The sequence below is a fragment of the Phycodurus eques genome, chromosome 5 (assembly GCF_024500275.1).
Source record: "Phycodurus eques isolate BA_2022a chromosome 5, UOR_Pequ_1.1, whole genome shotgun sequence".
NCBI lineage: Eukaryota > Metazoa > Chordata > Actinopteri > Syngnathiformes > Syngnathidae > Phycodurus > Phycodurus eques.
Window position 1 is genome coordinate 28,283,356 of NC_084529.1, and position 13,471 is coordinate 28,296,826.

Below are 13,471 nucleotides of genomic sequence, written 5' to 3' on the forward strand. Positions count from 1 at the left end.
TTAAGATCATGTGGAGAAATTGTAACGAATATTTAAATGTGTGTGTTGGACCTGTCTAGCAATTCTTTGTAAACCTTATTATGTGACATACTGTACCGCTTACTCCACTTTGTATTGTCGACATGCTGAAAAAATACACGGTCATGAGTTTTCACTGTTATACATTAAGACATTTTCCAATGGAGTTACACGAATACTCCCCTTTGACTTGATGTTTGACTTATGCCAGTAAAATATTGGTCATACTGACAATTAGGTTGACTAAATTTCTCTATATGGACGAAAGTATAGGGGCATTTACACGAAATGAACATGGAGGAAAATATGGCATTGGAAGCCCATTGCTTCTCAGATGACTTTCTGCAAGAACCTGTGTCTTTGAATTGTGGACCATTCATTCAGAATTTATGATGCTATATGTCTCAATACTTGCATCCATCTTGTTTATATGGACATGAAATGGGCACATGAAGGGGCATGCTTGATGTAAATACACAGGTTTTTATGAGATGGAGAAAGCGAGATGAAAGTGGGTGCTGCTTTGTCTGCAGCTCGAGGCAGCTTCCAGACGAGAATAAGCAGTATGCCAAAAGCTTGATCGATTCGATCATAGTCGGACATCTGTGAAGTCAGCACTAACACTACAGGGAATCATAGATTCCCAGAAAGTGTTCACTGAGCATCGCTAACACGCTGTAGATTTCATTTGAACCTCTGTATTTAGCATCTCATTAAAATGTGGCTAAATCACTTTTTCCTAACACTTCAGCTTGTACAATTAATTGTCAACAAAACAATAGGGAGCTTGGTGGAATTAGTAAGCAGCAGAGGTGAGGGACAGGAGATCAGCAAAAGGTTACGACATTCAATCTTTCAATAGTCCTTTACCTTTTTTCTTCTATTTTCAAGAAATTGCAGGTTAATCTACACCCACTCAATCACAGCTAATCAAGGTGAGCAATTGAGCCTCTGCTGGAGCACAGAGCAGTTAGCAGTGAGCTAGCGGTCTTGAAAGCGCCTGCCTTTTGTTGGCCCTATTAGTGGATTTCACAACCCATTAAAGAAGGTTTCCAGGTGAGCACAATAGCTGGAGAAGCCAGACGTAATATGCAGGAAATGGCAGAAAAGGGTAATTCTCTGTGGCTGAATTTCATACTAAGCCTGGTCAACAGAGAGAGTTTTGTTGTTCATAAAAAAGGTATTCCTACACAAAGAACACTTTCATTCTTGCAGTGTTAAATGAACCCCAAGCAAAAACATGTCATGGGCAAGTTTTGAAAGTACAGTGGTGCCTTGACATACGAGTATAATTTGTTCTGTGACCACACTCATAGCTCAAATCCCTTGTGTCTCAAATCATCTTTCCGCATCAAAATGAAAGGAAATGCCTTTAATCCGTTACCACCTCACAAAAAACAAACAAAATAAATTGTAATGTGTGTTACAATGAAATATACAGCACTCCATAATATTGTACTTCATAAAAACATACAATAATGACATAAATAAATAGAATTAACAGTAACAATTATTATGCAATTTGTGTCACAGTTTGCTTTAATGGCAATTGTGCTGCTGCTCGCCTTGGCCGCAGTATAAGACACTGACAGATATAGTGTACATCACAGGTGTCAAACCTTGGGTAGCCAGATGTGGCCTGCTAAATCGACCCATGTGCATCTACTTCATGTTTCTTCGTGAAATATGTTCCAAAATTGCAAATTGTCTACACTTTTAATAAGGTTGCAAGATTCTGAGCATCTGCGATTGGATGGCGACCAGTTCAGGGTGTATCCCGCCCGAAGATAGCTGGGATAGGCTCCAGCACGCCCGCGATCCTAGTGAGGATAAGCGGAACGACGATGAATGACTGAATGATTCTGAGCATCTTTTGTTGCCAAAACACTTTTTTAAAATAAATGGAACAATAGTTGAACACATTTTTTCTAGACGTTACTTGACCTCATATTTCAAAACTAGTTAACCATCAATTGTTTTGTGTATCCTCTATATGATGAGGCAATTATACATTTAAATGGTTTCACAGTCATAATGGCCCTGTAAGGAAAACCAAAACTACAGTGTGGCTTGTGACAAAAATGAATTTGACATCCCTGCTGTACATGGAGGTCTTTACAGTGTAGACATCTCAGCTCCTCTCTGCTCGTCTTTGCCCCTCAGAGAGGATAGAGAATACATGACCGTGAGTACTGTTATGTTGAAAGTCTAAATGTGTTGCTGCACCGTTTGTGTCAAATATTAGTTATTTAAAGGGTTACAGTATACGTATATGACTTTCCAATCATGTGCTAGCATTAGCAGTGAGCTAGCGGACTAAAGGCTAAGCTATGTATTTGTTTTAAATACACAAAATGTAATCCTCCAACTTGTAGTTTTACGTTGAGTTTGACAGTGAACTTCAACTGGGTGTGGCGTTAAACCGCTCAAAGCCTCTTTCTATGTTCACTATTTGCCGAAGTGCTGCTTATCGTTAAGAGAGTTGAGTTCACTGCCATCATACAGTGATCATACTTCAAGTCAAAGCAAAAAAGCATCAGCCGAATCACGGGTTTTATCTAAAAAAAAAACTCATAAGTAAGGTCACTCATATCTCAACGCACCACTGTAGTTAAATGTTCTTGTGTATGAGAGTGCTTTCCTTTTGCTAAAACCATTTGCAGCCATGTTAGGATGATTTTTTTTCCCCCCAGTAGCAGATGACCATCATGTTGTCCTACATAGTTGCGTAAATGATAAAACAGCTATGTCGTGTAATACAGCTCTAGTTTCACGTCTTGTGCATCTCACGGTGATGAAACACCTGCGAGTGAGATGTAATTGATGTGATGAATAATCAAAATTTTTTCACCCTACTATGCCATTTGAAGGTCTGTGTGTCACATCATGTATATCCAAATTGTCTCCAATTTATCACAGAATAAGAAATGAGGTTAAAAAGAGCCTAATAGGCCAGTGGAAGAATGCCAAGTATTGGATTTCACCGTGGTTCTGAGGTGGTACAAATACTGTAAACCTCACCACATTCATGGACAACATGCACAGTGCACTTTGAGTGTTTTGTTTCACAAGAACAAACTACTGTTGAAATTTGTAATGCTTGGAATGTTTCCTTCCTACACCCCTTCCCACAAGGCAAAATTCCTGTACAGAATGCAAACCAATTATTTTGGTGATAGATGAGTGGAAATATTTTGGCTTCTGGTGGGTAGGGTGGCAGGCAAGGAAAGGGTTTATTTTTAGCAGCATATTCATGTAAGCGACGAACATGTTGTGGAATAATGAGAAGGCTCTCTGGGCCCTTGGTGGAGCTACAGAGACGGGACTCTGAGCAGCAGAGGGTGATTGAAGGCAGCTAATGAGCATGAGGCACACAAAAAAAAAAAAGACAGGAGAAGAAGGACTAGAAGTTTAAAAGCGTGCAAATACAAAGGAAATGTGATAACTATAGGGGGTGGCAGGAGTGAAATAAACAAAAAAGATCATGACAATGTGGAGGAGAACGTCATAGTGGTACAGGAGATTATTATCATCCCAAATTTTTAAAAAAACATCACTGGTTTGAGAAAACAATTTCATTCGATTGGCTAAAATGTGTTGAGAAAAAGGGCGGGAGCACCAGTGGGTGCAACTGATCCTCATGCTGATGTGACGTACGACTTCATTATTGCTTTTACAGCTAACATTTTTAAGTGCTTTGCCTCTTCAGAATCAGAATCAGAATTTTCAACTCATTTCAAAATTGCAGACATGTTTTTCCCCGTGTGGTTGCCCCATCATCTCTTTTTATTCCTATGTATATTTGCGGTGTTATTTCAGCTACAGTCTTTATAACAAAGCATTTAAGTACAGTGACTATCAACTAGATAAAACTAGTCTCCTCTACCTTGCTGCTGAAATCCTCTCTAACCTTGTTCTTCGATATCATACCCTTCCCATTCTTTCATTTGCCATCCTTTTCGCTCTGCCTAAAACACACACTCACATACACTCATACATTATCTGGTACCTCTTCTCGAGGGGGGGATCCTGACTGGCTGCTGGGACTGCCTGCTGTGTTTCTTGCAGGTCAGGGATATTGGCAAAGTCGTCTTGCTCGGCCACACCGATGGCCAAAGACAGGACCACCAGCTTCCCTTCACTGGCTCCCCAAAAAACAAAAATCAGATAAGAGAGAGACACAGAGATGGGAAGAGAAAGAAAGGAGAACAGGTTCAAATTGTCGAGAAATTGAGCACACAGAAGATGTGGTGCATGTGGAGGGGAGAGGAGAAGAGAAGAGAAGAGAAGGGCAGAGAAGTCAATTAAGGTGAGGACAGACAGCAGCACTGTGACAGGACATTTCAGGATCTTATAAGAAGGAACAAGAGCCCATTATAAAGAACATCGTCATTAAAAAGAAACTTAGCAACATTAGAAAACAGTAACACTTTGTCCAGGGAAGGATATTAACGAACCTGAAAGGAAACCCAAATTAAAAACAAATTTGACTCTAAAACCGATACCATTACAGACCTCCTACATATACCTCCGGTTTGTCATCTGAATTCAAGCAATATTCACTGAAAACTCGAGGAAAATATCAACGAAATATGCTGTGAAAAAGTCATGTGAAAGTTAATTTTTTTTCCCTCAGTTACTATCACAAAACAAGGAATAAAATTGCCTTCTTGGCAGGGAATTAAAGACTTAAAAAGTTTCAGCAAACCCAGGTAGTTCTTACATCACAGACATGAACTAATTAAGGCTAACGGGGAGTGCATAGTTAATGGTTGTTAACGGGTGTGATATTTAACACATTACAAAGAGGCACACATCTCCGCCAAACATGTCCTCCAACAGACATGGCTGATGTCGTCTTTGGTCAGAGTTGGAATTGAATTAAGCCTCATTACAAGGATCTGGACTAATTGTTTCTATTTGAGTGACACAGTGTCTAGAGGTGCTTGCAGTGTGTCACCGCTTTCTGGGTCACTGCTCTCTCGCCCGCCATGCTGCACTCCTCACACTTCACTATTCAGCCACACTTCCTCCCACAAATCCCCAACATCCCTATCCCCTTCGTCTTAACCATCCTGTCTCCTCATCGCTCCCCGCCGCCTGTCACGCATAGCCACGCTTCTATAGCTTAAGCCGCTGATGCCACTACTGTACCGCCGCTTAGAAAATATGGTACTGTCAGGCTGCAGAAATATAACCCCCTTTGCTTCATAATTTTGCCTCTCTTAAATGCAATTCAGAGCTTTAAGATTAAGCCATTTAATAATCTTTAGCTGCACATTTATATCAGTAGTTCCCCACCTTTTCTGTCATCCTAGCAGATGAAGGCACATCCCAGGTCATAATTTGTTAACCAATGATGTCCCAGGCGGCACGGTGGCCGACTGGTTAGAGCGTCAGCCTCACAGTTCTGAGGACCCGGGTTCAATCCCCGGCCCCGACTGTGTGGCGTGTGCATGTTCTCCCCGTGCCTGCGTGGGTTTTCTCCGGGCACTCCGGTTTCTTCCCACATCCCAAAAACATGCATAAATTGGAGACTCTAAATTGCCCGTAGGTGTGACTGCGAATGGTTGTTTGTATGTGCCCTGCTATTGGCTGGCAACCAGTTAAGGGTGTACCCTGCCTCCTGCCCGATGACAGCTGGGATAGGCTCCAGCACGCCCGTGACCCTAGTGAGGAGAAGCGGCTCGGAAAATGGATGGTTGATGTCCCACATTGTTCATTTAAAAAAAAAAAAAAAAAAAAAGAATTAGTAACCCACCTCCAACAACAACCTAAAAAAGCTAAAGGATTACAAATGGCTGGATCTAGCCTCACAGATATAAATAGTTATATACCGGTAAAGTAACTACTGGCGTTGCATCTTGACAATACCACTAGTGACTAGCATTAGCATAAACTTTCTGTTGGGGTAAGAGTCAATGTACTGCAAAATGACATTGCAGTATCCCAATTCTGTTATTTCTTGCAGAATGATTATGTGGTTTAACAATATATGCACATATTTGAATTGGTTCCTTAAACAAGTCTAGGCTATTGAATGGTTTCATATTGCCTCACAAATACTACTTCTTTATTTTGGTAAAATAATGCGAGCTGCTTGTGTTCACATCGTCTTTCCGTTTAGGGACAATCATAATAGTATCAACTTCTTCCTGTTTTTCCACTCCATCCATCTGACCATTTTCTATATCGGTTGACCCCATTAAAATCGTGCAACAGCTGAAGCCTATTGGGCTGGTTGCTAGACAATCACAGGGCACATATAGTGTATCGGTAGTTTCTAATTAACCTAACTTGCTAGAAGCCAGAGTACCTGGAGAAACCCCAAGCAAGCACAGGAAGAACATGCTAACTCCACACAGGTAGGTAGATTTGAACCTTGAACCTCAGGACTGTGAGGCAGACGTGCCAGCTTTAATAGTTTTCTGTTTAACTGAACTTTCATTTGTTGAATTAATTAATTTTAAAAGTAGTTTGTCATTTGCTGTGTACCCTTCAATACAACGGTAGTGATTGTACAGCATAATGATTGAATGGTTATTGGCTTGTTCTTTCCTCATTACTTGTTTATGAGGGCATTTACACTTCCGAATATGGGTGAAGTGAGATGGGTAACATACTTTAATGACACCAGGACAAATCATTAAGGATAAAAAGCAGTTGTATCTCCCGAGAGATAATTTGGTAAAACAGCTCAAAGACTAGATATCTGTGTCAAAGACATTGTCAATTTCACTCGGGAACGGTTCACCAGTTTGTTAGAGATTGAAATTAACTAGCTTGAACGATGGGTTGTCTTTTACTGCGCTGCTCTGTTATACATCATCTAAGGTGTTGGTGTTACCGAGGAAATACACCAATAATGACCTATATCGCACATTTGTAATGACGAGTTGACAATAATGGGCAGTTCACTCAATGACCTTGGTGCTTGCATGAGCTACATTGCTAATGCTCAGTTAGCTGAAGGCATTAGTCCAGCTGTGTCACTCTTGTACACTCGCAGAAGCTTAAACCTCAGGTGAAAAAAAAGTCAAGCTTATGTTAAAAAGGCTATCGTAGCACAGAATCAACGCATAAAGCTCAGATATGTTGTACCTTAGCAGTGTCCTTCCTCATGCCTTCACCACCCCTCCTCCCCTGTGTGACGCCATCCTCTTATGGCCTGAAGTAACAATATGTTGGAGACCTTATGGTGCTGTGGACATAAAATCAATGCTTAACCTTTGCTCTTATACTGATGTACAGTGACACATGCCCTGTGTGATGCGACCATGCAGACACAAGTCAGCATGCTAGCAGCCCAACTACCAGCCCAGGTTTACCGTTAGCATGAAAGAGAGCTAAAACGTTAATATTATACCAATATTAATTTGCACTACTCATAAAATATGGATAGGCCCACGTGTGTCTCCTCAGAAGGACATTTAATAGTAATTCCAAGGGCAGCACAAAAATAACATGGTGTAATTGAGTGGGACTGTATGAGTATAAAATATAAAGATTGCCACTGACATCTCATGGCACTGTCTTGTGAAGACAATTGCATGAGACAGGGTGAATTCTATCCAAACAGATGTTGCTGTTTAGCAGAACATCCAGCATAAACATTGAACATTTTATCCATCCATCCATCTATTTTCTACACCACTTATCCCCACAGTTTAGAGTCTTCAATCAACCTACCATGCATGTTTTTGGGATGTGGGAGGAAACCGGAGTACCCGGAGAAAACCCACGCAGGCACAGGGAGAACATGCAAACTCAACACAGGCAAGGTCGGATGTGAACCCAGGTCCTCTGAACTGTGAGGCGGATGTGCTAAATCCCCCAACGTGCCGCCCTGAAGATTTTATCATGGAATAAAATAACAACAGCTGAAACTTGCTTGCCAGTTCCCATGCTTGTGATATTTAAAGTTAGGCTCGAACAGGCTTTTGACATATTGTTCGATAATTAGCAATGTAATGCACTTCAAGTCATTACTGCCAAAGCAGCAAACATTACCATTTTCAGTTGTTTCATTAATCATTTAATCATCAAATATTTTAGATGAGCATAAAAGTCATCAAACATTACCCGTCCTCCTACATGCAACAAAATCTCTGACACAAAATGTAATTTTAATAGAAGTGAGCTATTTCCTCTCTTGGCCAAATGATAAATGTCGATCCAGCTCAACAACAACATTAAATTAACATTTATATTAAAGATTTTTCAAACAGGCCAACATCAGGATCATCTGCCTTCGACCCAATCTGTCAACATTAGCATGCTACGCATGAACACCACCAGAAGTGTCTTTATACAGAGACATGATTAATATTAATGTGTTTTACTCAAAGTTCCAGCGGAATAACGATGATGCTCACACCCACATTGATTATGCACATACAATAGGTTCATGTGCACATTTTGATAGAAAGATGTAATATCCTTCCCTGGATCTGAGCCACAAATTAAAACAGAATAAATCAGAGAACGCGTAGACACATAATGTAGAGATAAGGATTAGTTGGTAATTCAATATAATAACTCCATATAGATTGCATTCAAACATGTTAAAATATATTTGCAAAGATAAAATGGGCCTAAGGATGAGTAGATTTCATAAACATACTGAGGTAAAGACTCACAGGAAGGATTTGACATCAAGGCCCCGATTCCGGATCTGGTCCATCATGTAATCCCAACTGCCAGGATTGGCACGCGAGCGCCCTCCTGGGCCACCTCCTCTATAGCGAGAGGCACCTGCACCTGCAGCGTTGCCCCGTGTGGCCCGTGGAACAGCTCTTTTACCTGCACCCCCACCCTCACCACCGCCACCACCACCTGCCTCTCCTCTCCCAGCAGCCCCGCCTCCCCCGGGCTGTCCAGGTGCTGTGTGTAACTGTCCCAAACTCTGGGATGTGGTGGGTGGATGACCAAATCCAGAGCCCGGCGGGTTCATGAGGGGCTGTTGGAGACTCTGCTGGCGTAGCAGCGTCCGAGGGCGGGTCGGCCCAGAGGGGATGTGTTCCAGAGTGGATGTGTAGGATAAGACTGGATCCCCAAAGCTGGGAGGGCAGAGGAGCAGGGAAGAAAGAGAACGAGACGATGGCCACGGCCGGCAAAGGACATGGCGATGGAAACAGAAGGAGTCAGAAGAGGAAGCAGGAGAGGTGTTAGGGCAAAAGAGGGTGAGTAGTTCAGGAGATGAGGTAGAGACAGAGACATCAGAGGTGAGGCAGGATGACAGAGGGCAGCAGGGAGACACGGCCGAAACAGTCAGGTTGAGGTCAGGATGGATCGAATTGTCATCCACACAGGAAGTTGTCGTCGGGAGGGGGGAAGAGGAAGCGGGAGGCAGGTTGGAGAAGGAGTCAGAGGGTGGAGCATGTGGAGCAGGAGATAGGAGGAGGAGGAGAGAGAAGGAGAGCAATGTGAGGCAGCAGTAGTAACAGCAGTAGCAGAAATAGCAGTAGAAGGTGCAACCCGAGTGAGCACCCTGTGCCGTCTGCCAGTCGCACGCCGGCGTCAGCCACCCGTGTGCCAGCTGTGTGCTCGCCCTGCGCGCCTGTGTCACGTGCAAGGGCACCTTGCGTGTCTGCGCGGCGTGAGCGTGCTGCTTGCGCGAAAGAGCATTTCGAGGTGGCAGCGGTCGGATGCGTGGAGTCCGAACGGGCGCGAGGCGTCTCTGTGATGTTTGGCTTGTAGCTTTGCAGCTTCCAGGCCTTCCTGGTGAGTTTTTTTTGCTCTGATGAGATATCCCCATTTTCCTCCACTCACTTGTGAAAATTAGCTGACAGTCTCTCATCCTTTCTCTCCAAGTCTTTTTGGGTCTTTTAAACACATGCTTCCTCTCAAGAGACGTTCATCAGCCAACCAAGGCCTACACCATGTGTCCCTCCCTCAAGTTTTCATTTCCACTCCCCTTTTAATATTGTCTATATTGGCACTTTTAGCAGTCACGTGATCATAAAGCTGTATGACATACCTTGCTTGCGTACACGCAAGTATTAAACTCTGTTGTTCATTCTTTCTAAAAACAATTTTTTTTTGCTGTCGACTAAATATATCCTCCACTGTCAGCTGACTGCACAACCCAGACTACCTGAATTAGGTCATGAGAGCTATTCACCTCAGTTTACTCTGCTTTGCATTACTTCACCCATCGATATTTTGCAATTTTGGTCTTCAGTGTACCGTTAATCATATTTAATAGTCATACATAAAAGATAAAAGGGGTAATATGAGGTTGTGCTAAAATGAAACAGGATTCAGAGACTGGTAGGAGTGGCTGTACACGGAGACAGTAAGATGGAGAGCGATAACAGGAGAGGGTGACGATGGAGGACAGTCGGAAAATGGGGTGCGAGACACAAACACAAGACACAGAGACTCTTATGGCTGCCTGAAAATAGAAACCAATTATAGAGAAGGGGTAAAAAAGAAAGGCTGGGAAGGTGGGGGGAATTGAGCAGATGAGGGATGAGGTAGTGAAGAGCGTGAATGTGTTGTGTTGGAAGAAAATCACAAGGTGCCGAAGGAAGGTGCAAAAATCACGCCCAACTGAAAATTAACAGCCTCATACGTGTTAAATATAGTCTCAGGGATGTCATAAGTCACAGGAGAGTGAAATAACGCAGTCGACAGGAACTCAGTGCCAGATGGATGACACATCATTTTAGCCACTGTGTGGAAGTTACACTTTTCTGTGTTTCATTTTAGAAGTAGCACTTACAGGCAGTGCTGTCCCGATTTGGTTACATTGTGCAGTTGAGCTGAAGCCTCGAGTCAACATGGTGTCAGCTCAAGGTCCAATTGGGTTCACACCAAGATCTGTGCCCACATGCTCACCTTGACACCTGAGCCCCACCTCCCTCCTCAACTTGACTTGCTTAGTCAGAACACTAAACATAGCTGCTGGTGAGTTTAAATTGTGCAACAGACTTGTCCTTTTTCCAGATTATATGGCCTGCTGCACAACGCTGCTCAGCGACTGGACTGCACAATCGCCATCAAATTACAGTCAACGACTCACACCCGCACCCCACGCATTTGACACTACTGCACACAATACTGCAATCGGTTGTGTTCTTAACCTTTTGAGCCTCCACATACAGTGGGTACGGAAAGTATTCAGACCCCCTTAAAATGTTCACTCTTTATTTTGCAGCCAATTTGCTAAAATCATTAAGTAATTTTTTTCCTCAATGTACACACAGCACCTCATATTGACAGAAAAAAACAGAACTGTTGACATTTTTGCAGATTTATTAAAAAAGAAAAACTGAACTATCACGCAGGTATAAGTATTTAGACCAGTTGCTGTGACACTCATTTAACTCTGGTGCTGTCAATTTCTTCTGCTCATCCTGGAGACGGTCCTACACCTTGATTGGAGTCCAGCTGTGTTTCATTATACTGATTGGATCTGAGGTCACTGATAGTGTAGTGGTACACTCGCCTGACTTTGGTGCGGCGACCAGTTCAGGGTGTAGTCTGCCTTTCGCCCGAAGTTAGCTGGGATAGGCTCCAGCGCCCCGCGACCCTTACCAGGATAAGCGGTGTTGAAAATGGATGGATGATTGGATTTGATTAGGAAAGCCACACACCTGTCTATATCAGACCTTACAGCTCACAGTGCATGTCAGAGCAATTGAGAATTATGAGGTCAAAGGAACTGCCTGAAGAGCTAAGAGACAGAATTGTGGCAAGGCACAGATCTGGCCAATGTTACCAAAAAAAAAAATTCTGCTGCACTTAAGGTTCCTAAGAGCACAGTGGCCTCCATAATCCTTAAATTGAAGATGTTTGGGACGACCAGAACCCTTCCTAGAGCTGGCCGTCCAGCCAAACTGAGCAATCGGGGGAGAAGAGCCTTGGTGAGAGAGGTAAAGAAGAACCCAAAGATCACTGGGGCTGAGCTCCAGCAATGCAGTCAGGAGATGTGAGAAGGTTCTAGGAAGTCAACCATCACTGCAGCCCTCCACCAGTCAGGGCTTTATGGCAGAGTGGCCCAACGAAAGCCTCTCCTCAGTGCAAGACACACGAAAGCCAGCATGGAGTTTGCTTTAAAAAAGAAAAAAAAAAAAACACCTGAAGGACTCCAAGATGGTGAGAAATAAGATTCTCTGTTGTGATGAGACCAAAATAGAACTTTTTAGCCTCAATTCTAAGCGGTACGTGTGGAGAAAACCAGGCACTGCTCATCACAGTCCCAACAGTGAAGCATGGTGGCGGCAGCATCATGCTGTGGGGGTGTTTTTCATATGCAAGGAAAGGATGATGGTTGCAATTGAAGGAAAGATGAATGCAGCCAAGTACAGGGATATCCTGGATGAAAACCTTCTCCAGAGTGCTCAGGACCTCAGACTTGGCCGAAGGTTCACCTTCCAACAATGACCCCAAGCACACAGCTAAAATAATGGAGTGGCTTCAGAACAACTCCCTGACTGTTCTTGAATGGCCCAGCCAGAGCCCTGACTTAAACCCAACTGTGCATCTCTGGAGGGTCCTAAAAATGGCTGTCCACAAACGTTCATCATCCAAGCTGACAGAACTGGAGAGGATCTGCAAGGAGGAATGGCAGACGATCCCCAAAGCCAGGTGTGAAAAACTCATCATTTCCAAAAAGACTCATGGCTGTATTAGCGCTAAAGGGTGCTTCTACTAAATACTGACCAAAGGGTCTGAATACTTATGGCTGTGTGATATTTCAGTTTTTCTTTTTTAATAAATCTGCAAAAATTTCAAAATTCTGTTTTTTTTCTGTCAATATGTGTGTACATTATGACGAAAAAAATGAACTTAAATTATTTTACCAAATGGCTGCAATATAACAAAGAGGGACAAATGTAAGGGGGTCTGAATAATTTCCATACCCATTGTATACTGCACTGTATTACTTTTTATTTAACCACAAACAACATGGCGTATTTGACACGGAAGAAGTGGATTGCCCTGGCCGCTGTAGCTATGTACAATAAAAAGCGAAATAAAGGACAGTGTGTGGAAATTTGAGAGGGTGTGGTCAATTTCCACCCCATTCACTGACTGCATTTTTGCATTTCTGCGACACAGACTCTCCACGCTTAGCTTTTTAGCCACAGGTACCTATGAAATTAGAACTATAATTCAGTATTATTTTAAAAACAATATTTATTCTGTATTTACTGTATTGGTACGCTGCGATTGGCTGGCAACCAGTTCAGGGTGGACCCCGCCTCCTGCCCGATGATAGCGGGGATAGGCTCCAGCACTCCCGCGACCCTTGTGAGGATAATCGGCTCAGAAAATGGATGAATGGCTGTATTGGTGTGGCTTGGTGGTGGTAACGTGGATCTTCGTATCTGATATGACCTGGCAACTTTAATTGACATTACATCTGCGACGTTGCAAGACCGTTCATCTGCAATTCAAATTTCGAATCGCAGCAAAACTAATTACTCTGTGTGCGGCAGGCTAA

At 43.0% G+C, this 13,471-nt stretch overlaps 1 protein-coding gene across 4 annotated transcripts in view; it reads right to left on the minus strand.

Annotated features, from left to right (window-relative positions):
- The window catches only part of syt7a (synaptotagmin VIIa), a 114,850-nt gene that overhangs the window by 27,059 nt on the left and 74,320 nt on the right, over positions 1–13,471 (minus strand). For 2 of the 4 annotated variants that reach the window (XM_061675989.1, XM_061675991.1), the window contains exons 1-2: positions 8,658–13,471; positions 4,028–4,159 (exon numbers count right to left, since the gene is read on the minus strand). The exons of 1 other annotated variant lie outside the window; for it this stretch is intronic. In XM_061675989.1, coding sequence (XP_061531973.1) covers positions 4,028–4,159; positions 8,658–9,817 — 1,292 coding nt within the window. In that variant the 5' untranslated portion in view covers positions 9,818–13,471. The remainder of the gene's footprint in view (positions 1–4,027; positions 4,160–8,657) is intronic. One more of the 4 variants, XM_061675990.1, reaches the window with a different exon arrangement.